The 21,224-nt window shown below is 35.4% G+C and overlaps 1 protein-coding gene across 1 annotated transcript in view; it reads left to right on the forward strand.

The window, feature by feature from the left end:
* The window catches only part of mcama (melanoma cell adhesion molecule a), an 82,765-nt gene that overhangs the window by 52,309 nt on the left and 9,232 nt on the right, over positions 1–21,224 (forward strand). The window contains exons 6-15 of the mRNA XM_024266280.2: positions 695–874; positions 4,183–4,310; positions 6,336–6,480; positions 6,715–6,830; positions 7,793–7,934; positions 9,978–10,105; positions 10,516–10,657; positions 12,424–12,447; positions 18,520–18,628; positions 20,502–20,610. Coding sequence (XP_024122048.1) covers positions 695–874; positions 4,183–4,310; positions 6,336–6,480; positions 6,715–6,830; positions 7,793–7,934; positions 9,978–10,105; positions 10,516–10,657; positions 12,424–12,447; positions 18,520–18,628; positions 20,502–20,610 — 1,223 coding nt within the window. The remainder of the gene's footprint in view (positions 1–694; positions 875–4,182; positions 4,311–6,335; positions 6,481–6,714; positions 6,831–7,792; positions 7,935–9,977; positions 10,106–10,515; positions 10,658–12,423; positions 12,448–18,519; positions 18,629–20,501; positions 20,611–21,224) is intronic.

The following is a 21,224-nucleotide window of genomic DNA, read 5'->3' on the forward strand; positions in this document are numbered from 1 at the left end:
GTTCTTTAATAAATGTTTTACAAATCCTGATCAGAAGTGTTTTTGATGAGTATGTTTTGGAGTGATTCCTCCATATCTGGTGTTTTCGTGGATGTCTCTGGTACCAAATTTTATTTATTTATTTATTATTACTATTAGGTGGCTGGGAATCAAACCATTAACCTTCAGATGAGGCTTCGATGCTAAAGTATCAATTTTGCTCTTTTAAGATAGATTTTTATGTTGTTAAAATTATATATTAAAACAATGGTAATGGTTTTAAAACTTAATGCTTAAAGTTACTTCCTCTGGTTCCAAGATCATTATCTCACCTATATTTTCATCATAAGAGTTACATGTGTGTACGTGTATAAAGTGAACAAAAATGAAAAATTGCAGATTAGTAAGAAGTGTTTTTAGATGCATCTGAACAATTTAATTCAGGGAAAAAATGTTTATTCTTTTCTAAAATTCAGAGCAAAGGAGATTGTATTTATTGAATTCAGTTTCTGACTTTTTCTTTACAAAGGGACATTGTATTGGTTTTTAATTGTCTTTTTTGCTTTGTAATTTTTTTTTACATGTTTGAAATTAATTTGTATCCTAAAAAGTCAAAGATAAATCTTTATCAAGCATGTATAAATACATTTATGGTCTAATTAGCAGAATTGCTTTTTTTATTTGCACTACTCACCCCGTCTTCTCCATATTCCAGAGGTGAATATTCTCACTCTGGTGACGCGGGAGTCCAGTGGTTTCTACTCCGTCCAGAGCACGCTGGAGTACAAGGTAGAGAGGGAAGATGAGAATTCCCTTTTCATCTGCGAGGCCAACTTCTCGGTCCCAGGAGCCATCCGGACCACCAGCACTCATGCCGTCAACATCACCGTCCACTGTAAGTCATCTGTGACGTTGTCTCGCGATGTGTTTCCTTTGCAGCTTCTTCACAATTACCTTTAGATTTTAAGTTTGGGGCTAAACGTGAAAGTCTTCCATACTGATGTCTCAGTAGAGCTGAAGATCAGCCATGTTTGTGCAAAATAAATCTGTTTCTGTTCCCTATTTACCTTCAGGATCAAGTTTGTTTGAATAAATTCGGCTTTATCCATACAGACAATTCATCATAAAGCGTGCATTGTGGAAGTAATACAGTGGATTAATTTCTAATATTATCTATAAAATCTTAATTACCTAGATTTTATTGGTTATTTCCAAACAGTGAGTTTCTCTTTTAATCATATTTTTATGCTCTGGTTTGCTTCCATCAAGATGTATGCACATTTTATTTATAATTTATGCTGCAAAATATTTATAGTTGAAAATGTGGAATGCCTGGTAATATATATATATATATATAAAATGTTCAAAAAGTGTTCCTCCCTCTGTGTCACCTTGTGAACATAACCTGCCAAATCCCCAAATATAGCCAGTCAACAAACTGATGAAACAAATCCATTCAATCATAATGGAGATGGAGGGCTGCGTGTGCCGCCGCGGGGCTGTAAATCGGGTCATTAACGGCACCTTTAACCTAATAAGACCCGGGGTAAATTGCCCTCCAGACGGGGGAGCAGAGCCAACGCTTGTGCTGCAACAGGTCTTAATCAGTTAAGAAAAGCAATCCTCCTTCACCCTGAAATGACCTGGTTAGTTAGCTTCAAATCTGATTTAACTGGACTGGACTTTTATTGCCTGCGTTACTTTTTTTTACCCATCAGCCACTGTGATGATGTCTTTTTTCCTTAAAAAGACCTGGTAATTAATCAAAAAATCCTATGTTATTACATTACTTACTTAATACTTACAGCACCAAGTATATTTATATTTTTACTCATCAAAACCACAAGCTTTTCTTTTTTTTAATAGACTTGTAATGCTTCAAGGGTCTCCCTGTTGATGAATTTTTCATGCTGTTGCTTTTGCTGTTAAAGTTGTATTTATTTCTTGGATGCACTCATCATCTAAATCACATTTACTGTTTTTTTTAGCTTCTTCATTGTTTGTGTCCTTGCTGGAGGTTCTTCTCCCCCCAGCTGAGAATAACAGATGTTAAAGCAATCTTGCATTCTGAATATTCATTAAACACCCACGCTGGAAACACTGCAGCCACCACTTTCCAGGCAGGATTTAGTGTATTTTATAGAACAAATGTACATTCTGGAGTTTTAAAGAAGTAAATAATGGATGAAAATAAGAATTTTAAGATTTAAAATCAGACCCTAAATGTCCAGTTTTTTAATGATTTTGTGACCTTTAATGATCTGATTACTTCTGTTAGTAGTGATAATATATTAAAATGAATCCAAACGTGTAAATTAAGCTGAGCTAGAAAGTTTTAAAGACCTACTCTGATCATCTTTTGACCTATTTTAAAGCAGTTCAAGCAGTCTTTTAATTTAGATTTTTGTTTTTCTAGACAAAATAAAAAAAAATAAAAATTATTAGACAGTTTTTGCAGAGCATCAATAGAAATGTATCTTTGGTGAGTTGTTGGCGAGACTGCTGGCGCAAAGCAACCCCGCCCCCCCTTTCCCTCCCTCTGAGGAAGCTTGTGGCCAGCTCAGTGAATGTTCTATGTCACAAACAAAGACATAACTCAGTCACTGGACAAAGCGAGGTGTGATGCCTTTCCTCCGGTCGTCATGAAATCAGGCCATTCTGGCTTCCTGATACCATTTTGAAACCTGTCGACAGTGATTGGTCCAAGGTCTGAGTCTTGGAACCAGCAGGTACTTCCTATTTGGAACACGAGAAAGTAAGGATTGAGATGTCCAGTGAATGTACCGTCAATGATCACAAACTGCATTTCTTCGTCTGCTCCTGATTCATAATTATTTCAATAAGGAAACACTCAGAAAAGCTATTTTGAGATGCATTTTCTTAACTTCATCATGAGAAAAATGCAACAAAAACATGTTAAAAACATCAAAATTTTCATTGGCTGTATAAAACGTAGCCTAAAAATAGGAAAAAAGCACTAATTTTAAGAAGAAAATAAGTAGTCAAATTATTTGTCAATGCAGCAAAACATTTTTACTTAGCAAAAAATCTAAGAACAAAAAGTTCCAAACAAACATTAAAAAAAGGATAAATAAGCTTTATAAAAGCAACTCTTTCATAAAATAGCTTCAAATTAAATGTTATACAGCCCAATATTAGGTATTTTTTGCTAGTTTTTTGTATTTTATTTAAGTTTTTTCATTTTTATGTATAGGTAATTTTAATAAAAGTGATTAAAAACTAGTGTAAGGACTAGAAATTGATAATTTTAGAACAAAATATAAACAAAGTGGGTATAAATGTTGGTCTAAGATTATAACAACATATCCCAAAATGTCACAGCTCAGCAACTTAAATCAAAATTATTCCGAAAATTTGGAAGTCGAATTTTTACAAAAAGTTTAAATTTAACGGAAACCTAACCATTTTTTTTTTTTTATAAAACTTAACATCGGTCAGTGGCTATCAGAGCACATTTCAAGGTGGCACAGTGGGAGTCCAGTGACGGCGGAGATGACGCCATTACAACAGTTAGACGGATAAAGGGCGGAGTCAGCAGGAATCGCCAGGCGGCACAAGGTCTGACTGGACGATGTGAAAATGTCTCTGATAGGTGTCGATTTATAAAAAGGGGGCCATTCTGCACCCTTGACAGCCGCAGTATACATTCATGATCACGAAAATGAGTTTAAAAAAAATCTAAAAAGATTGTTCTGATGCCTCCCCATTGCACCACGGAAGTTGTATTTGTGAGAGTAGCCTTAATAAATCCTCATATAATCTAAAACTACCACTTATTCTTTAAGCATAAATCTACATTTTTTGTTTTCAGAATAATGACAATTCATTGAACTTTAATATAACATCCTTAAAATTCAGTCAGATCAAGCAATTTGAGTTTTTTGAGTCTTGAACACATTTTTTAAACATTTTTGACAAATTTTATTAATAATTTCATTATTTCTAGATCCGAGCTTTAAAATTCTCGACTGATTTTAAGAAAAACTATGAAGAACAAAGAGAAGTTAAACTGGAAAAAAATATCTTGAACAGCAAGATATTAAATTAAAAATAGTTTGTGTCTTTAATCCTAATCCTTGTTCTGCAGAAGTCATCAATCTGAGCAGTCATCGCTATAAAAACTCTAAAACGACTTTACCAGCTTCCTGAATAAGTTATTCTACTTTGTTCATGTGTCTGCAGACCCCACCACCACCATGAATCTGTGGAAGGGCTTGCCCCGGGGCCTGGTCAAAGAGGGGGATACTGTGGAGCTTCGTTGCCGGGGCGATGGCAACCCCCCGCCACACGTCATTTTCAGCAGAGCACAAGTAAGAATGAAGCGGCCTTTCTCACCCTATAGGTCCAGGGAGAGAATGGGGCGACACACAAGAGAATGTGTTTGAAATGCACAGCTCACAGGACCTCGTGTAGACATGAGTGTGCACGTTCTATAAGGACCCTGTCAGCTCTGACCCTGCAGATCCAGACTGGGGTCTGGGACCGGAGGCCTCACTGACGGGGCTCATTGCTGTGTCAGACACACACTCTTTGTGAGTGGATCACAAAAACTCAGCTGACTGCAGTCTGAACCGCTCCTAATTAGGCAGTCACAGTCATTGATGTTGGTCATTCTTACAACCATGAATGATTTTAGGAACAAGCTTCACCCTGAGACTCTGGAGTTCAGTCAGGCGTGCCACAAAAACAGTTTTTTTACTCTGCTGCAAATTATATTTTAGGTTCCTGAAAGACCGAATTACTACTTTTAACACAAGGTGTAAAATTATTAGCAAAAATGGCAAAACATATATAATAAACAAAAAATATTTCTTTATTGCTCACTCACCAAATGGTCATAAGATGCGTCTACTCCAGGTTTTTAACAGATTTATACACTTTTAAGGTGTTTGATCCTCAACAATACCCCACATGCACTCATTTAGATTATTTACGTTTATTTTCTGATCCATTTTGAAAAACTGACAGATTCTGTTCAGAACATCCGTCTTGGTCACATGACTTAAAGCAGCTAACCAGCATGGGATTGCTAGCTAAAAAGCTAACAAAACAATGAAGAGTATTTGGAAAGTTTCTTAAAAGAAAGGAGCTAATGAGGAAACCAAAGAAGACCCTTCGACTTCAGAGAACAAAAAAAAAAATGTCTGTTTACAGACAAAACCGGGAGTTTTCCTTGACATACGGAATTACTGAGTCTGTGCTGAAGTTAGCTTCTGATTCACGACGGCACTAAAGGAACATTGTGCTGTATTTTTCACACTTAGACCACCTAAGAACAGGTCCTGTTCAAAAACTGCTTCACCCAGACAGCTCAAACCTAGATTAACTCATTCTCCGGATAGTGAAAAATACATTAAATACAGTTCCTGATTTGTGAAACCTTTATTTGATTGTGAAACTGTTAAATAGGATGATTTTATCAAGTTTTTTGCACTTTGAGTGCAATAACTGCTGGACCTAGACTGCGGAAACCTGGAATAAATTATGTTTCACACACAGAAAATAAAGTTGGTGGATTGACATTTATATTATATTTAGAAAATACCAGTTTTACGACGGTTGTGTCATTTTATTTTACTTTATTTATCCATCACACCTCTTAAGTCAGATGTAGCTGAAGTTAGCGTCTGGTGGTTAGCCTCCACTTTGACGTTGAAGGGAAAATCTTTTTCACAAAGTTCAAATAATTTTTTAGAGTATGAAGAATCAATCAAAAAAAGTTGCTGATTTAGACATTTGACTGAATTAGGTAGACATCCATTCAGAAACTTTAGCACAGAAAATGTTCCTTTGTGTTGAAAAAAATACCCAATGAAAGACAAATTAGTCTAAATGTGATCAATCTTTTCAGCCTAAAAGATAATGAAAATGTTGTCTAATTTAAAAAAAAAAAGGTTGAGGACCACTGCTTTACAATACATTGCTTTTATTTTAAGAAACACTCCCTATGTCTCTGATGACTGACTTCATATTTGGAAATAAATGTGCTTCGTTTTTGGTAATAAATCAGAGAATATATGAAATAAATAAACATCAGAAATGGCCTTAAAAGGTTGTTAGTGGTCCCGCCCACAACTCAGAGACAAATTTCTGCTAAACTATGTTCTAGAAAAGGAAACTTATTTTTAAATTTTGTCTAAAAACGGCATAATCATAATTAAAAGTCCACTGGGAACACTTTGAAAATAGATCAAAAGATGATTGGAGTGAGACTTTAAATTGTTCCGCATATCATTTCTGAATTTTGTTGACATCTTTTCCTGCGGAGAATTCCTATATTAATATTTTTAAACAGTTTCAGAATGTGATTAATCTAAACTCTGTATTTGTCGTAGGAGCCAGATAAGGTTTTGAACAGCGGGGGAAACGTCTTGACCCTGTCTTCGGTTACGCGTAAGGACACCGGCACCTACCAGTGCCGACCTTCGGGCGTGGACGAGAGCAGCAAGGTCAAAGCGGAGATGAATCTCACCGTGCACTGTAAGGAAAAACAGAATCTGTAACGTCTTAGTTATTGTTAAGATTTAGTTTTTTATTCTTGGTTTTACACGAGGGTGAATCAACTAAAACTAGTTATGTTTTTACTATAACATCTTAGACAAATCCAAAGTTTCTTTTTAATGAGGTGCCATAAAATGTCTGAGTATATATATATATTTTATCTAAGTCTAGATTAAGTTGCTCAAACATGTTTGTGTTTTGTTTCTGCTGCAGACTTGGACCCAGCAGTCGTGGTGCCAAGAGAAACTGAGATTATGGACAAAGGGGAGAAGCTGGCTGCCACTTGCAAAGCTCTGTCCTCTCTCCCAACAGTCACTGTCTGGTACAAGGTGTGTTTCAAAATAAAAGCTCCCATTGGAGGAGTCTTCACTTTTTAAATCCCTTTTAACAAATAAAATGTGTCGAATTGAATAAGTAAATATGTTTTCTTAACACTATTTTCCAATATTTCATCCTTAAAAAGCAAATCTTTTTTTTATTTTGGCTAAAAACGGCGTAAATATAATTAAAAGACCACTGGGAACACTTTTACAATAGAAAAATATAGTTTGAGTGGGACTTCAATTAAAGAATTTCCCTGACACACTTCTAAAATAAACTATTTTTCCCATCAGATTTTCATTTTATTTTTAAAAATTTCCTGATTTTTTTTTTTTGTTTTAAATATTTTTTTTCATTTAAAAATGATTTATTAATGATTTTCTTTTTTTTAAATAAAATTAAAAAAAATATTTAAGAATTAAAAAAAATCCAGAATTTTGCATTTTAAATAGTTTCCTGATTTTTTCAATATTTTTATTTTAAAACTAAAATTAAAAAAAACTTTTAATTGTTTTTATTTTAAATAAAATATTTTTCCCCAGATTTTTTAATATTTTGGTATTTAAAATAGAGAATTCTGGATTTTGTTTTAAATTTTAAATGAAAAAAATATTTATTTTATTTAAAATTTTTCCAAATTTGTGTTTTTTTTATTTTACATAAAATTAAAAAAAATCCACCATATTTTATTTTTAGTAGGTTTTTGGTGCTTTGCTTTTGTTGGTTACAAAAAGAAATATTTACTAAATATTTTGGCTTATAAAAATATTTTATGAGTGATTACAAAACACTTAAAAATATTGCTGTGTTTTATTATAATAAAATTTAATATTTGACTGAGTAATCAGTACTTAAAGTAACATAAAATATCTATTCGCACAGGGGGCAGAGCAAGCATCTATTTAGTTACACTTTGTGATAAATGTTTCTTTTTGTTTTAAATCATCTTTATTTCCTTTTCTATGTGCAGGGTCCGAATAAGGTGGGTCAGGGAACCACTTTGGATCTGATCGCTTCTTCCTATCAAACAAGTGGAGAGTACAAATGTCAGGTGACCGTCCCCTCCCTCCCCGCGCTGAATACCAGCGGCTCCGTTCACATCATCGTCCAAGGTCAGTTCACTTCTGCTGCAGTTCAACCATCTGTCTTCACTTCCTCATTGAATTATATATAATTATAATGATATATATATCATATTATTTCCTCTGTGAGCATGTGAGTTGAACAAACAGGAACATTTTCTTCCTAGTAAAAATGTAATTTACAGAAAAATCGAAATTTACTTTTTTTTTGTTTGTTTTTGGTGTTTAAAGTTTAATTCAAAAGGAGAAACTGAGAAGGCAACAGTTACACTGACGAAAACTTCACATCTTAACATTTATACTGAATTAAAAAAGAAAATAAAGCTCAAAATACTTTATCAAACAGGCAAACCCTGAAAAAAGATAACATTTTTGTGATTAAAAGGACAAAAACAGGGAAAATTATATAAAATCAAAAATATTTATTGACTTAGGGTGTATTCAGACTGGACACATTTGGTTCTCTTAAAGTGAACCAGAGTTCTTTTTGCTTCATAATCCAGAACAAATATTTAGTCTGAATACTCCCATGTGGTTTGAGAACTGGAATCGCTCTCTGATTCATCTTTTGAGGTGCTTTTGGATTATTTCCAATCGTATTGAGCTCCGGTTCACTTAGTTCCCTCCGTCTGAATAGGCTCCATGCTTGAAGTGGACCATAGCCGGGCATTGCAAGATGTAAACATAGTAGGAAAGAAGCAACCTGAGCTGTGGACTAATGTAGAGCAACAATGAAACAGCAATTCGTTAAAATGTGGTTGGATGTATCCTGACAAAGATTTCAAAGTACAGGACTTCCATGATTCTTTCTCTAGTTGCTTTGCCCCACCCTTGTAATTCCTGGCCAATGACCAAAGAGATCTTTAATCACGTGGTTTTGTTTACAAGCTTTAGTTCAAACTAAAATGCCCGGTAAATGGTAGAAGTTCAGGACTCGATCCGGACCAAATTAAGCGGACTCAGTTCTGACCAGAGGTCTGCAACCTGCGGCTCCAGAGCCACATGAGGCTCTTTTATCTCTCCATGGTGGCTGAAGAAAAATAAAATAGTAATTTTTAAAAGAAATTGGAGATTAGCTATTATTTTAGCAACATGCTAACGTTATTGGCTAATTTGTTATCTACTGGGGATTTTAGGCTAATTTAGGGTTAAGCTTCTATTTTAGCAACAAACATTTTTGACTAATTTAGTTTCTTTAAAAATGATATGCTAATTTGGGGTTCATCTAATAATTTAGCAACATACTGATTTTTTCGGCTAATTTGTTATCTACTGAAGTTTTTTTGAATCATTTATATTTTAGCTTCTATTTTAGAAACAGACTCACTTTTTGACCAATTTAGTTTACTGGGGAATTCAGGCTATTTAGGAGTTCGGCTAGTAATTAAGCAAAAAGCTAGCTTTTTTGGCTAATTTGGCCTCTAATAATTTTTTTTATTCTAATTTGAAATTTAGCTGATATTTTAGCGATATACTAAGATTTTTGGCTATTTTTTTATCTACTGGAGTTTTTCGGCCAACTGAGGAATTTTAGACTAATTAGGAGTTTAGCTAGTAATTAAGCAACGGGCTAGCTTTATCGCTAATTTGGCCTCTACTAAAGGAAAAAACGTTAACAAAAATCCCTTTTTGAGAAATGATAAATTCTTTTTTGTTCGTGCCAAAAATAGACATAATTCAAATGTATTTAAAAAAATAACAAAAATAAGGTAATGAATGCAAATCCAAATTTATTTAAGGTTAAAATAAATATCTGTGGCTCCTTCTAGGTTTTAATCAGTAGAAAACTGGTCCAAATGGCTCTTTTACTGGTAAAGGTTGCCGACCCCTGGTCCTGACCAACTGACTTTTCCAAAAACTTACATTTTTGTCATAGACCTAAAGGAGCTTGTTCCTCTAGCTACATTTTCATTTAGCAAAAATATGAAAAATGAAACGTATAAAGTTGGTAAATTTAAAACTTTGTTTTGATCTTAAGCTTTAGTGACCAATACTATGATTTCTACATGTAATGAAAGCATTGATTATGGAAATGGACTCACCTGGTTTATAATTCTGCTGATGCTGTTTTAGGCAGCCCTCAGGTGGAAGGAGCGCAGGACGTGGCGCTGGAGGAGGCTGTGGGCAGAACTGTGAACCTGAGCTGCAAGGCTCTGGGTCATCCTCAGCCCAGCATCTCCTGGAGCATTGCTGGTAGTCAGGTATTCAGTTTTAATCACAGCTGTAATCCAAAACCTGGATTTTGGAAACATGGATTTTTAGCAGAAACTGAGAAAGAAAATAATGTTTAATACATTTTTTTAACACAGATCAAATAGAAATGGTCTAAATACAAAATATTAGTGTTAAAGTAGCTTGAAGTGTTTTGAATGTAAAGACATTGAACTTTGTGGGGATGATATTGAGTGGCAAAAACGGAAATGTTAACATTTTAGTTTTTTCATTTGACAAATCAAGTAAATTAAATGTTAAAACCTGTACATTTTTGTTTGATTTATTGATAAAACCCAATTATTTTTTTAGATCTTTCATTGTATTAATATAGGCGAGAAAAATGTGCATTAATCTACAATTTGCCTTAGAGTGTTTGACATTGAGCGTGTCTCCACAGAGCTGGAAGGAGATTGTGAACCGAGCACACGAGGACTCCGTTTACAGCCTGGTGTCCATCGAGGTCACCTCGGACATCAGCGCCATATGCAACGCTTCCAACAACATGGGCGCCGAAACCAAGTCCTTCCAAATCAAAGCCAGTAAGAGCAGCTTCTTCCTTTACATGAAAAACCTTTGCAGCTTAAATAATATATGTGTTAAGTTTCTATGGCTCCTTTGATGTGTTGTAGGGTCCTGCTGATTCTTTAATCTTATGGTCCATTTCTATTCCAGTCGACCTCTCCTTATGTGACATGACTGTAACTGAAAGTGTCACAAATGTTTCACTGAAGGCTGTCTCCTGGTTAATTAGGGAAAATGTGCTGAGTTGAAAAGAATTTAAGTGAGAGAGGAAGAGGAAGTTCTGTGAGCTTGAAACTTTGCCTTTGAAGCCCAAATTAATGATAGTAATTGGCTCCTTGAGCTTCCTGCTCTTTAGTTTTAAACTGTTTACTGCTGCTCTTTACTTGCTTCATATTTTTGATGCAAATATTATTTTTAGACCAAACATGTACACACACACAAATATATATATATATATGATATGTGTATTTTGTTTCTTTATTTGCGGTTTCGTGCATTTGCAGATTTTTTTTTCAGTCATGTGACACTTCCGGTTTGTCACAAAAACTCAGACAACTCAAAACGCTTGTAAATGACATTTTTCCGTCCGAAGGAGGTGCTGCGCTGCCGAGGTGTGTCACTGCACAGCGGAGCGCCCTCTAGAGTGCGGGGGAGGACCGCCCCTCCTCCCTGCATGCCCTTGCATGGAGAAATGGTATCAGCTGATTCAGAAGGGGCTGAAATGAATCCTCATATGCTGAAAAAGGATAACGGGTTTATTATTTGATGACGGAGGAAGCATGTGCTGCTGATTTTAAGGCACAGAAAGACAGACCCAATCCTAATTCTCCCCTTCTACCTTCCCTTTAATTTGAGGTAGCAGTTGAAGTCGAAGTCGTGTTCGGAATCATTATTTTTTGAGTTTCACACTCCAAACGGAGGGGTCCAAAATCCACCGTCGAGAGAGTAAACCGCGACGCGCTGAGAAGCAATTTTCTTCACTTCTGAATCCCAGAAGTTTACATTTAAATGTAAGTCATGACTTTTTGTTGTAGCATGAAGCTCTGCGCTAATGCTAGCGGACTGGTGATATTGATGACATCATCGGACAAAAGTCACGTACGAAATGTTTGACACTATTTTTTCATCACCCTCCGTTTGGAGCAAACACGGAGGGATAAACGAACGGGGAGGGCTAACGGAGAGGGAGAAGGGAAGAATTCGGATCGGGCCTTAGAGTGAGACTCGTCATCTGCGTTATAAAGTATGCTGTCGCAGCGGCTGTGGTACAGTCTGAATTAAATAAAAAAACTCTTTATGTTGAGCAATAATCCAATGTTCTTTAATAAATGCTTCACAAAGGAAGATCAGTCAATTATGGAAAAATAGTGTCTCATAATTTGGATGCCTCTTTTGTTTGATGATGTCACCAATAATCGCCAGTCCGCTAGCGTTAGCTCGGAGCTTCCAGCGCTCAAATATACATGACAACAGCAGTTTTACAACTTTAAAAAGGTCATGCTTCAACAAAAAGCCATTACTTACATTAAAATGTAAACTTCTGTGCTGCAGAGCGCACCCACGTGTGCAAATTGTGCATAGCAGCTGTGTGACACGGTCTTTACTTTTGACTTGTGTGCCCTTTTTGTAATATTATACATCTTTTTACAAAGCTTTTTAATAAAGCTGTTTTTCTTTCTTTAAGCCAAGCTATTTTTTTTTTACAATTTCATTTAAATTTGTGTGTGTTTATATGTTTTTATTAATATTTTCTGCTAATATTTCTTTTTTTTCACCTTCACAGATCCCACAATCATCAAATTTCCGGGTAAGATGTTTTTTTTTTTGTTTTTTTTTACCATCTCAGACTCTTCCAGCTCAAACACAGTCTGTGTTCACACTTTTCACTAAATCCTATGTGTGACAATGAAGGGCTCCATACATTATTTACAGATATTCCACCCCAAGACTGTCTCTGGTTAGCTGGCAGATCTTCGGGATAGCCTGTGGGCTGATTGAATATTCTGTTTGAGTTAGAGTGAAAAAATCTTGGCAACAGCAAAATTCAAGCACAAAAATAGTCAAAATACTTTCGGCTTCTGTGGTAAAAAGGTATTTGCTCATCCCGGATTTTTAAAGAAAACTAGAATAACACAGGCTTTTCTAGAAATCCCTCTGTAAACATCAAAAAAGGTGCATCATCATTGAATACTCAAATACAGAAAAATACTTTTGTGCTGGTAAATCTTTGTCTTGGAAACCGCAGTGAGGAAAGCTTTAAAAAGTGCATGCAGAGCTAAGAGCTCACAACAAATAAATGCATTTTAATGCCTCCCTAATTGTTTACTGAGGTTGTAAACAGCTTAAGTCAGAGTGAATTACATCATCAGCACTTAGCTTGATAAAGCTTTAGTGTTTTTTACAGAGTAGGCATTATCACACTCTTAAGTGGAGATTTCCGTTGAGGAACAATGTGAATTAATTAGAGTAAAAGTTATTTTTTTTTTACTTTTTATTTTGAGTTTAATGATGCAAAGAAAATAAAGACATTAGGGAAAAAAAACTTAGACCTATTCTAATAAAAATGTGGTATTTTTCTGATGATGTTGAAAAAAATGAAGCTTAAAACTACATTTCTGACTATTTCTTTATTCAGATCATTGTGAATCAATCATGTTGTTTGAAAAAGAATGTAGAAAAAAGCACAAGCTGCCTCCATTCTGATGCTTTCACTTGCAGACAAATAGATCCATGTCGTCTTTTACGTCCTGTGTCCTTTTAAATTTGGCTAAAAAAAAACGGTATAATCATAACTAAAAGACCACTGGGAATGCTTTTAAAGTATATCACAAGTAAAATCCCATATATTCATGAATGTATTTGACATTAGACAGAAAAAGACAAAAAAAGGCATCAGATCTAAACTGAGCTTTCATCTTCTATTCATTTGTTTAGCTTCATTGTCATATTTTGGTACATGTACACAGCCATATACATATATAATTGTACTTTTATTCATTACATTATTTATTAAGCAAACTCTAGTACATAACTTTGGTCCCCATTGAAAATATCTCTAGGTATAAACGGATATACTTGAAGGCATTTCTTCTTTATTCCAATAATCTTTAATATTAAAAAAGTCCCATAATAAGTTTTTTTTACACGTTTTCTCCAACAGAGCGATAATAATAATTGTTCAGTGAGTTTAGATATTGCCATAGTTGTATAGAAGTACCTAATTTTTAATTTCCAGTCAACTTTACAAACTTTTAATAATTTAATGCCAGGTTCCATACAATTCGTCCCTCAAATTATCTTCAATTATAGTGATATTTCACATGTTATTTAACTACATATGTATTATAAAAAGTATATTGTGATATTTTTTCTATAAATGCGAAGAAGTTTTGTTTTTTTGACAGACTCCGACAGACTTTGACCGACTCCTCGTAGCCTTAAGATGCGGTTGGATTTCTGTTCTGCTCCTTCTGCCGAACATCCATCTTCTACTTTTCTGAAAAGCCTCCATATTTGCTTTGTTCTGACTTCTTGAGAGCTTTTTAACAGCCTTGAAAGTCTTATCCTCGGGGGTTACATTCAGAGACATTTCCTGTCACAACCTGATGTGTGCATCTGCCTGCAGCTGGGCATGCATGTGCAGGCTCTGCATCATAAGTCAGAATTATGGAGCTCCAACAAATACTAGTTTTGTTTCTTTTAAACAGCTACGATGAATCATGTTGTGAGCAGGTTAGGTACATCTATTCAGCCTGCAGTCGTTTAGAAGGTTTAATTGACGTATTAATGCATAATCTGCTTCTGACAGCAAGTCACATAACTGAAGGGAGTCATAGGACCCTGAGGATCCAGAAGATGTGAGATCACTGACAATTTGTTTTTGTCTTCAGAGCATAGACAGAAGCTTGATTACATCAAGAGGCAGTTTTCTTTGCGAGATGTTTGTTTTTTCGTTTATGCTTTCACTCCTCATCTTTAAACTATGGGTCAAATATCCCAAAATGCCACCATGTAGCGACAGAAGTACAAGTTATTCAACAGGTGGCGGCATTTGTAATCAAAAAGCGGCAGGCGCATTTCTGTACACCGGGCACCAGCTTCTGAGGTATTAAGAAAAAGTTTAAATAAAACAGAAAATTGAGTATTTCTTTTTACATCAGTCAGTGGTTGTTTCAATGTTGCACGGTGGCAGTCCAGTGACAGTCGGGAGGCAGGAAGGCAGCAGCATGATAATTGACTGATAGGAGGGTCTCTAAGCTCCCCAAAATCATCTGATAATATGACGATTTCAGATTGCCACTCCCCTGCCACTGTGCTCCCGCCCCACTGCCACTGTGCTGCCGCCCCCCTGCCACTGTGCTGCCGCCCCCCTGCCACTGTGCTGCCGCCCCATTGCCACTGTGCTGCCGCCCCACTGCCACTGTGCTGCCGCCCCCCTGCCACTGTGCTGCCGCCCCATTGCCACTGTGCTGCCGCCCCACTGCCATTATGCTGCCGCCCGACTGCCACTGTGCTGCCGCCCCCCTGCAACAGTGCTGCCGCCCCACTGCCACTGTCCAATTGTTAGAAATCGACACCATTCATGACCACGCCTACGATTTTTCAAAAATCGGGCTGCAGCACCCACTCTTGAAGATTCTGCCAATGGCTTCTCATCGTGGTAGTTGTATTTGTGACCGTAGCATAAACATTCTGTTTACTTATGAATATGATAAGTGTTTGTTTGTGTGCTGTTTACTGGTCTTTTCTGGGTTTTGAATAGAAATGTCTCCATTTTCGATTACATATCTTCAGACTAGATCAGAATCAGATGTTGTATTTCAATCAGGGATCGGATATTTATTTTATTCTCATTAATGTGATTACATATTTCAAGCTTATTATTACAGATAGACGTCTGCATATCATGAAAGGATCACAACATTTTTTGCTGTCAAATCCAGGAGAGTTACAGCACGAGTTTAAGCAGAAGGAGCTCAAAAACTCTAAAGTTATCAAAATGTTCACAGATTCTGACCTCTGTGTTAAATAACTTTTTTTAACCTTTATTTTACCAGGAAATCCCATTGATATTAGATCCCTTTTTCAAGGGAGATCTGGGCCGCACGTATAATGTTTGGCCAACATGAATTTCCATCCCTTTTTTTGTTGGTCACATGAATAAAATCAGCCATTGTCATTGAATATTGAAGCTAAGTTTATACTTATGTTATGATAGTTTCTATTTGGGATGCATGTTTCTTGGCAATGTGAGGGTTATTGCATTTTAAATAAAGAACAAAAAAGGAAATCTCTAAACTTTGTGTTATTGTAGACACTTAAATATCAGTATCTGCAAATATTGGCTATTGGTCACAGTTGCAGAGAAAATGCCGGTTATCTGTATCGGTGAGAAAAAATGATATCGGCCCATCTCTAGATAGCTCAAATAGAGGTTATATTTAGATGAAATTCTTACTTTAGTTTTATTTAACTTTTTTTGGGATAAACAGAATTGAACAATCCACCAAATTTGAAAATCTGGCAAAGAAACATAATTCTTAGGCTGTTTTCATCCTATTTTTTAAATTTATATTTTATGTAAATAGAAAAATCCATTCATTTGGACCTCAGGATTCTTTATTTTGAAACCAAAATTCCAAAACTTTGAAAGTGGAGCTTTAGCTGTGTCAGATGAAGCCTTCATAACCACCAACTGGTGTCTTATCAAGGTGACTTCAGGTTCAACTTTGAGTTTCCATTCTCAGAAAGCCTCTTACTGGGATATGTCACCATGACAGCGCTGCTGGAAACCTAATCTGCTAGGTTTGAGATAAGAGGATGATTTAAAAAAGAAAAAGAAAGAAACGGCCTGTTCTGTTCAAAGTTTGAGATAAAATACGTGGCTAAATACTTTCCTTCACTTGAGATCAATTGCTTGTCTGAAACAATTATGATGAATATATACCATAATATTTTTGTTTTTTTGACCTCTTCTTGAATGTTCTTTCTCTCTTTTTTTAGAAATCCATCTTTTGAAAACATATTCAGGTCATTCTTATTTAAAATCCTCAAACGAACATACATAGACGTTTGCAGAGACTCCCTCATATTGTTATTGATTAGATTTAAATTGAATTTTGTTTTTATTTGGCTCCGTCTGGGTTTTTCACCAGCTTTCCGTCCTGGTCTGTCTGCAGCGGCAGACATAAACATGCCGTTTCCTGTTTTATCTTCTGTTTTTGAACCGGCAGCCATCATGTGAAATCTTTAGTATCACAAGAACAGACTTTTTTTTTTTTATTCCTTCAGTTTTCTTTCTGAGTGCAACGGTGCCAGAAATATTTCAGATTAACTCTCTTATGCTTTTTTGTAACACAGAATTTAACTGCTTTTGTGTGTTTTTGGTTAGATGACTTACTGCATTTAAATTAAGTCAGTTATTAGTGCCACAGGTCACAGACGCCGAGCAAAATAAATGACATTTTTAATGCAAACGTCTTCTGCTTCTGCAGAGATAAAACAGACTCTCGTCTTTATTTTTTAATGTAAAATGAATAGGATTTAATGGGGTTTGTAATAGTAGATTATGTTTCTTTGAGTTTACAATTCCACTTGGAGCCCTTCTTGTTAGTAAGAAATCTTTGCCCCTCCCACTGTTACCTGGGTCAGGTGTATTCAGCCAATCAGAACCTGCAGAAGCAGTCCAGTGGTTTTTGAGTTTTCCATCCCTGGTTTATAAAGTTTTAGTCCGAGCTCACCCTGTAACCATTCCGGTTCTGGTGCGGATGGCGGAGTGGTCTAGCTATGACAGATGACTTACACTGGGTACGGATGACTGCGGTTCAGTCACAGGCTCTCATGATTTCCGGTTTAGGTTATATTAGCCCCAACTTTACAAAAAAAGGTTTTCTGGCTCGGCTCCGGAATCCAGCAAGAAATGTGAACCCATTAAAACAGATTTGGAGGCCAGACGGCAGAGGTCAGACAGTCTGAGTGCCTCTCGCACTTTCAAGTTACGTAAAGACTCGGGCGTGCACACCTGAGCCAGAACAAATGCAGTGTGAGCCCGGGTTAGTCAGAACTGTCTATACATGTTGATACGGGCTGTATCTATCTAAATTTTAGGGTCGAAGACCACCTGGTGAGCCCATAGAGCAAAAGTATTCATTCTAATTTACGTCATTTACCATGACTTAAAAAACTTGCTTGAATAGATATGTAACTAAAATACAATCAATGAACAATAATGTTGCTTAAAGTCCTCCTATGAATATTTTTTAATTAAAAAAACGTTCCCAGTAGTTTTTTTAATTATAATTTTGAAGATTTTAACCAAAATCCCACAACCTGAAAAGTCTTAAAAATCATGTTGATCTGAAGCCCCTGTTTCCAAAATCTCCCCTGAGGGGGCGTGGCTTCTGGAGCTCCACCCCTGATCCCCCCATCCTGTATGATTATGATAGCTCTGTGTCTCACTTGCATAAAATCTTCACAGCTGCTAGATAAAAATGTCCATCAATCTGGGTAATGTCCAGCCGTATGGTTCTGATCCGAAGTGAAGATCTTCATGGACAGAACTTCCTCCAAAATCCTGATTCTTTCTCCTTCCAGTTCACTCTTTTAGCTAATTCTCCAATGTTTATCGACGTTGCTGTGATCAATACATTCAATCATTGGTTTCTCAGAGCAGAAAATAATGAAAGCTAACATCTTTCATTGATTTACAATAAATAAATAAATGAATAAAAGTTGCATTTCAGGATTTACTGTTGATCTCACAGGATCTGCATCATCCAGATGAAGATTACAGAGAAATAAATCTGCCACAAGACAATCACAGTCAGACAAAAGCCTTTGTTGTGTTGATGTGTGTCTTTGTCTGTCGTTTGTGGCGCAGAGGGCAGCGGCATCATCATCGTGGTGATCATTCTGTGCCTGCTGCTGCTGGCCTTCCTCGGCAGCCTTCTCTACTTCCTCCATAAGAAGCGGCAGCTCCCCTGCAAGCTGTGAGTTCCTCCCTCCACTTTCACAGCAAGAGCAGTTACTGGAGGAATCTTCAGATGAAAAGTCATTTTTATGAGTTTGAGGAAAGCACATAACACGAGGTCAAAGCCCCGGACCCTCACATCTGGAAAAAGCAGCTGTTGAGGGTTTGGAGCGATGCAGCCTCCCCTCTCTGTCTTGCTGCTACATGTCTGAGATGAAAGCTCTCCAACAACCTGGGAGCTTTCGTTGGAACAACCAAACACAGAACTTTATAAGGATACATCTAACACATTTCAGTTTAATTTGATTCTTTGTGAAAATGGAGAAGCTGTTTAATCTGCTTCAGCCACACAGGCTGCACCACACACATTGTTTTACCGAAATGACTCAATGAATTAATGCTTAAAACAAGTAAAAGAATTAAGAATACAAGATATTTTCCTATTTTTATAGGAATTCTTCAAAAAAGTTTGCCGGTTTAGAGCAAAATTAAACCTAGAACTTAGCTATAATTACTCATATTCATGTATACTACACCAGTAGTTTTTATATGTATTGTTTTTACTGATTTGTCTTGGATTTTAACTTTTGTGAAGCACTTTGTGAGTGGCCCTCTGGGAAAAGTGCTATATAAATAAAGACTTACTTACAGTAATTGGAAATATGTGTTACAATAGGAATTTATTGCTCATAAAAAATTTTATATCTTAAAAGTAGGTATATTTATTCCCTTTTTCTCAACAAATATATCCTGTTTTAAGTGATAAAGCAGTCAAACAATCCTTATTCCCAAATCCAAATCATCTTAAAGCAGGAGTGTGTCAAACTCAATCGCACAGGGGGCCAAAATCCAAACCACACCTTAGGTCACGGGCCCAACAGCACAAACACTCCAAAACTACATTTTTAAAACTTTAAAAATATAACTTTTTAACATAACTTTGAATCAGAACAGGATGGAATATTATCCACGAATAAATCAACTTAAACCCTAAAATAACTGAAATAATATTTTACTCTCCATAAAAATCTAGTTTGTAAAAAAAATACAAGTTTGAAATGAGTGCGAGATAACATCAAACATTAATAACATTTAAATAAAATGATCTGGAGGGCCGAATCCGGCCCCCGGGCCTTGACTTTGACACAAAGGCTAGAATTACACATTTTATGATAAATTATTCATAAAAATAAAAGCGTAAATACATTTTTACAAACTTAAGTCCTGCTGTTTAAAAATGCATTGCAAATGTTTAGCAAGTTTTCTATAATCACTTAATTGAGCAAATCTGTTAGAAAATGAAAAATTATTTTGTAAAGTAAAAAATTTAAATACGATGTTTTTGAGATGAAATAATCAAATTAAGATGATACATCTTACTGAGAAGTTACCAGGAAGATAAATTAGCCTTAAATCAAGTGTTAATAGATATTTAAACCAGAAACTAGACAATTATTCTCAGTGAGGTTTAATTCTTGTCAGTTTATGCTCTAAAAACGTTTTAGTGTCATTTTCAGATCAGAGCTTAAGTGTACTTTCCTATTAAAGACCCCGGATGTAACTTGTTTTAACTTCACAACATAAATGCAGTTTTATTGGTCATCCAGAGTGAAATGAATGGAGAGATAACTTTAGAAAATGGATTGTCTGATGATATTTTTGAAATAAATGAAATACATTTTAATTTATAAAGTATTTTTCCTCAAATAATTCAATTTCAAAGACTTGAAAAACTATCAAATTACGAATAAAGCTGTTTACACAGAATGTTTACAGATATAAAAATCACACACTAACAGTAAAAGAAAGGATTTTCCTCCTTATATTCAAACACACGAACGCTGTTTTTTCACTGCATTTATTCACCTTGTTTGTTTTGATTGTATCGTCAGCACCAAAGAGAAAACCGCCACTGATGACAGGGAGAAGAAAGGCAACGCCCAGAACGAGGGAACGCCCCTCAACATGACCAACGGCGAGAAGAAAAGTCCCAACGAGCAGGTAAGTGATGTGATGAGGGCTTAGTTTGACCTCCCGAGACCCCAGCACTCATCTAAACTACTGACAGACCTGCAGATGGTACATGACTAAAGTCATTTTTATCTAGCAAACAAATGTACATTTATTTTAATATACTGAAGTTTAAGTTTAAAAATTTAAACTTTAAATTCCAAATTCTAAATTCTACATCCAAAATCCAAAGTTCTAAATTATAACTTCTAAATTCTAAACTTTAAATTCTAAATTGTAAATTTTAAACTTTAAATTCTAAATTCTGAAGTATAAATTTAAAATTTTAAGCTTTAAATTCTAACTTCTATGTTCTAATTTTTAAATTCTAAATTGTAAATTCTACATCCAAAATCCAATGTTCTAAATTATAACTTTTAAATTCTAAACTTTAAATTCTAAATTCTGAATTCTAAATTCTAAAATTTAAACTTTAAATTCTAAATACTGAAGTTTAAGCTTAAAAATTTAAACTTTAAATTCTAAATTCTATGTTCTAAATTTTAAATACCAAATTCTAAATTCTACATCCAAAATCCAATGTTCTAAATTATAACTTTTAAATTCTAAACTTTAAATTCTAAATTCTGAATTCTAAATTCTAA

The sequence above is a fragment of the Oryzias melastigma genome, linkage group LG14, assembly GCF_002922805.2.
Source record: "Oryzias melastigma strain HK-1 linkage group LG14, ASM292280v2, whole genome shotgun sequence".
NCBI classification, from domain to species: Eukaryota; Metazoa; Chordata; class Actinopteri; order Beloniformes; family Adrianichthyidae; genus Oryzias; species Oryzias melastigma.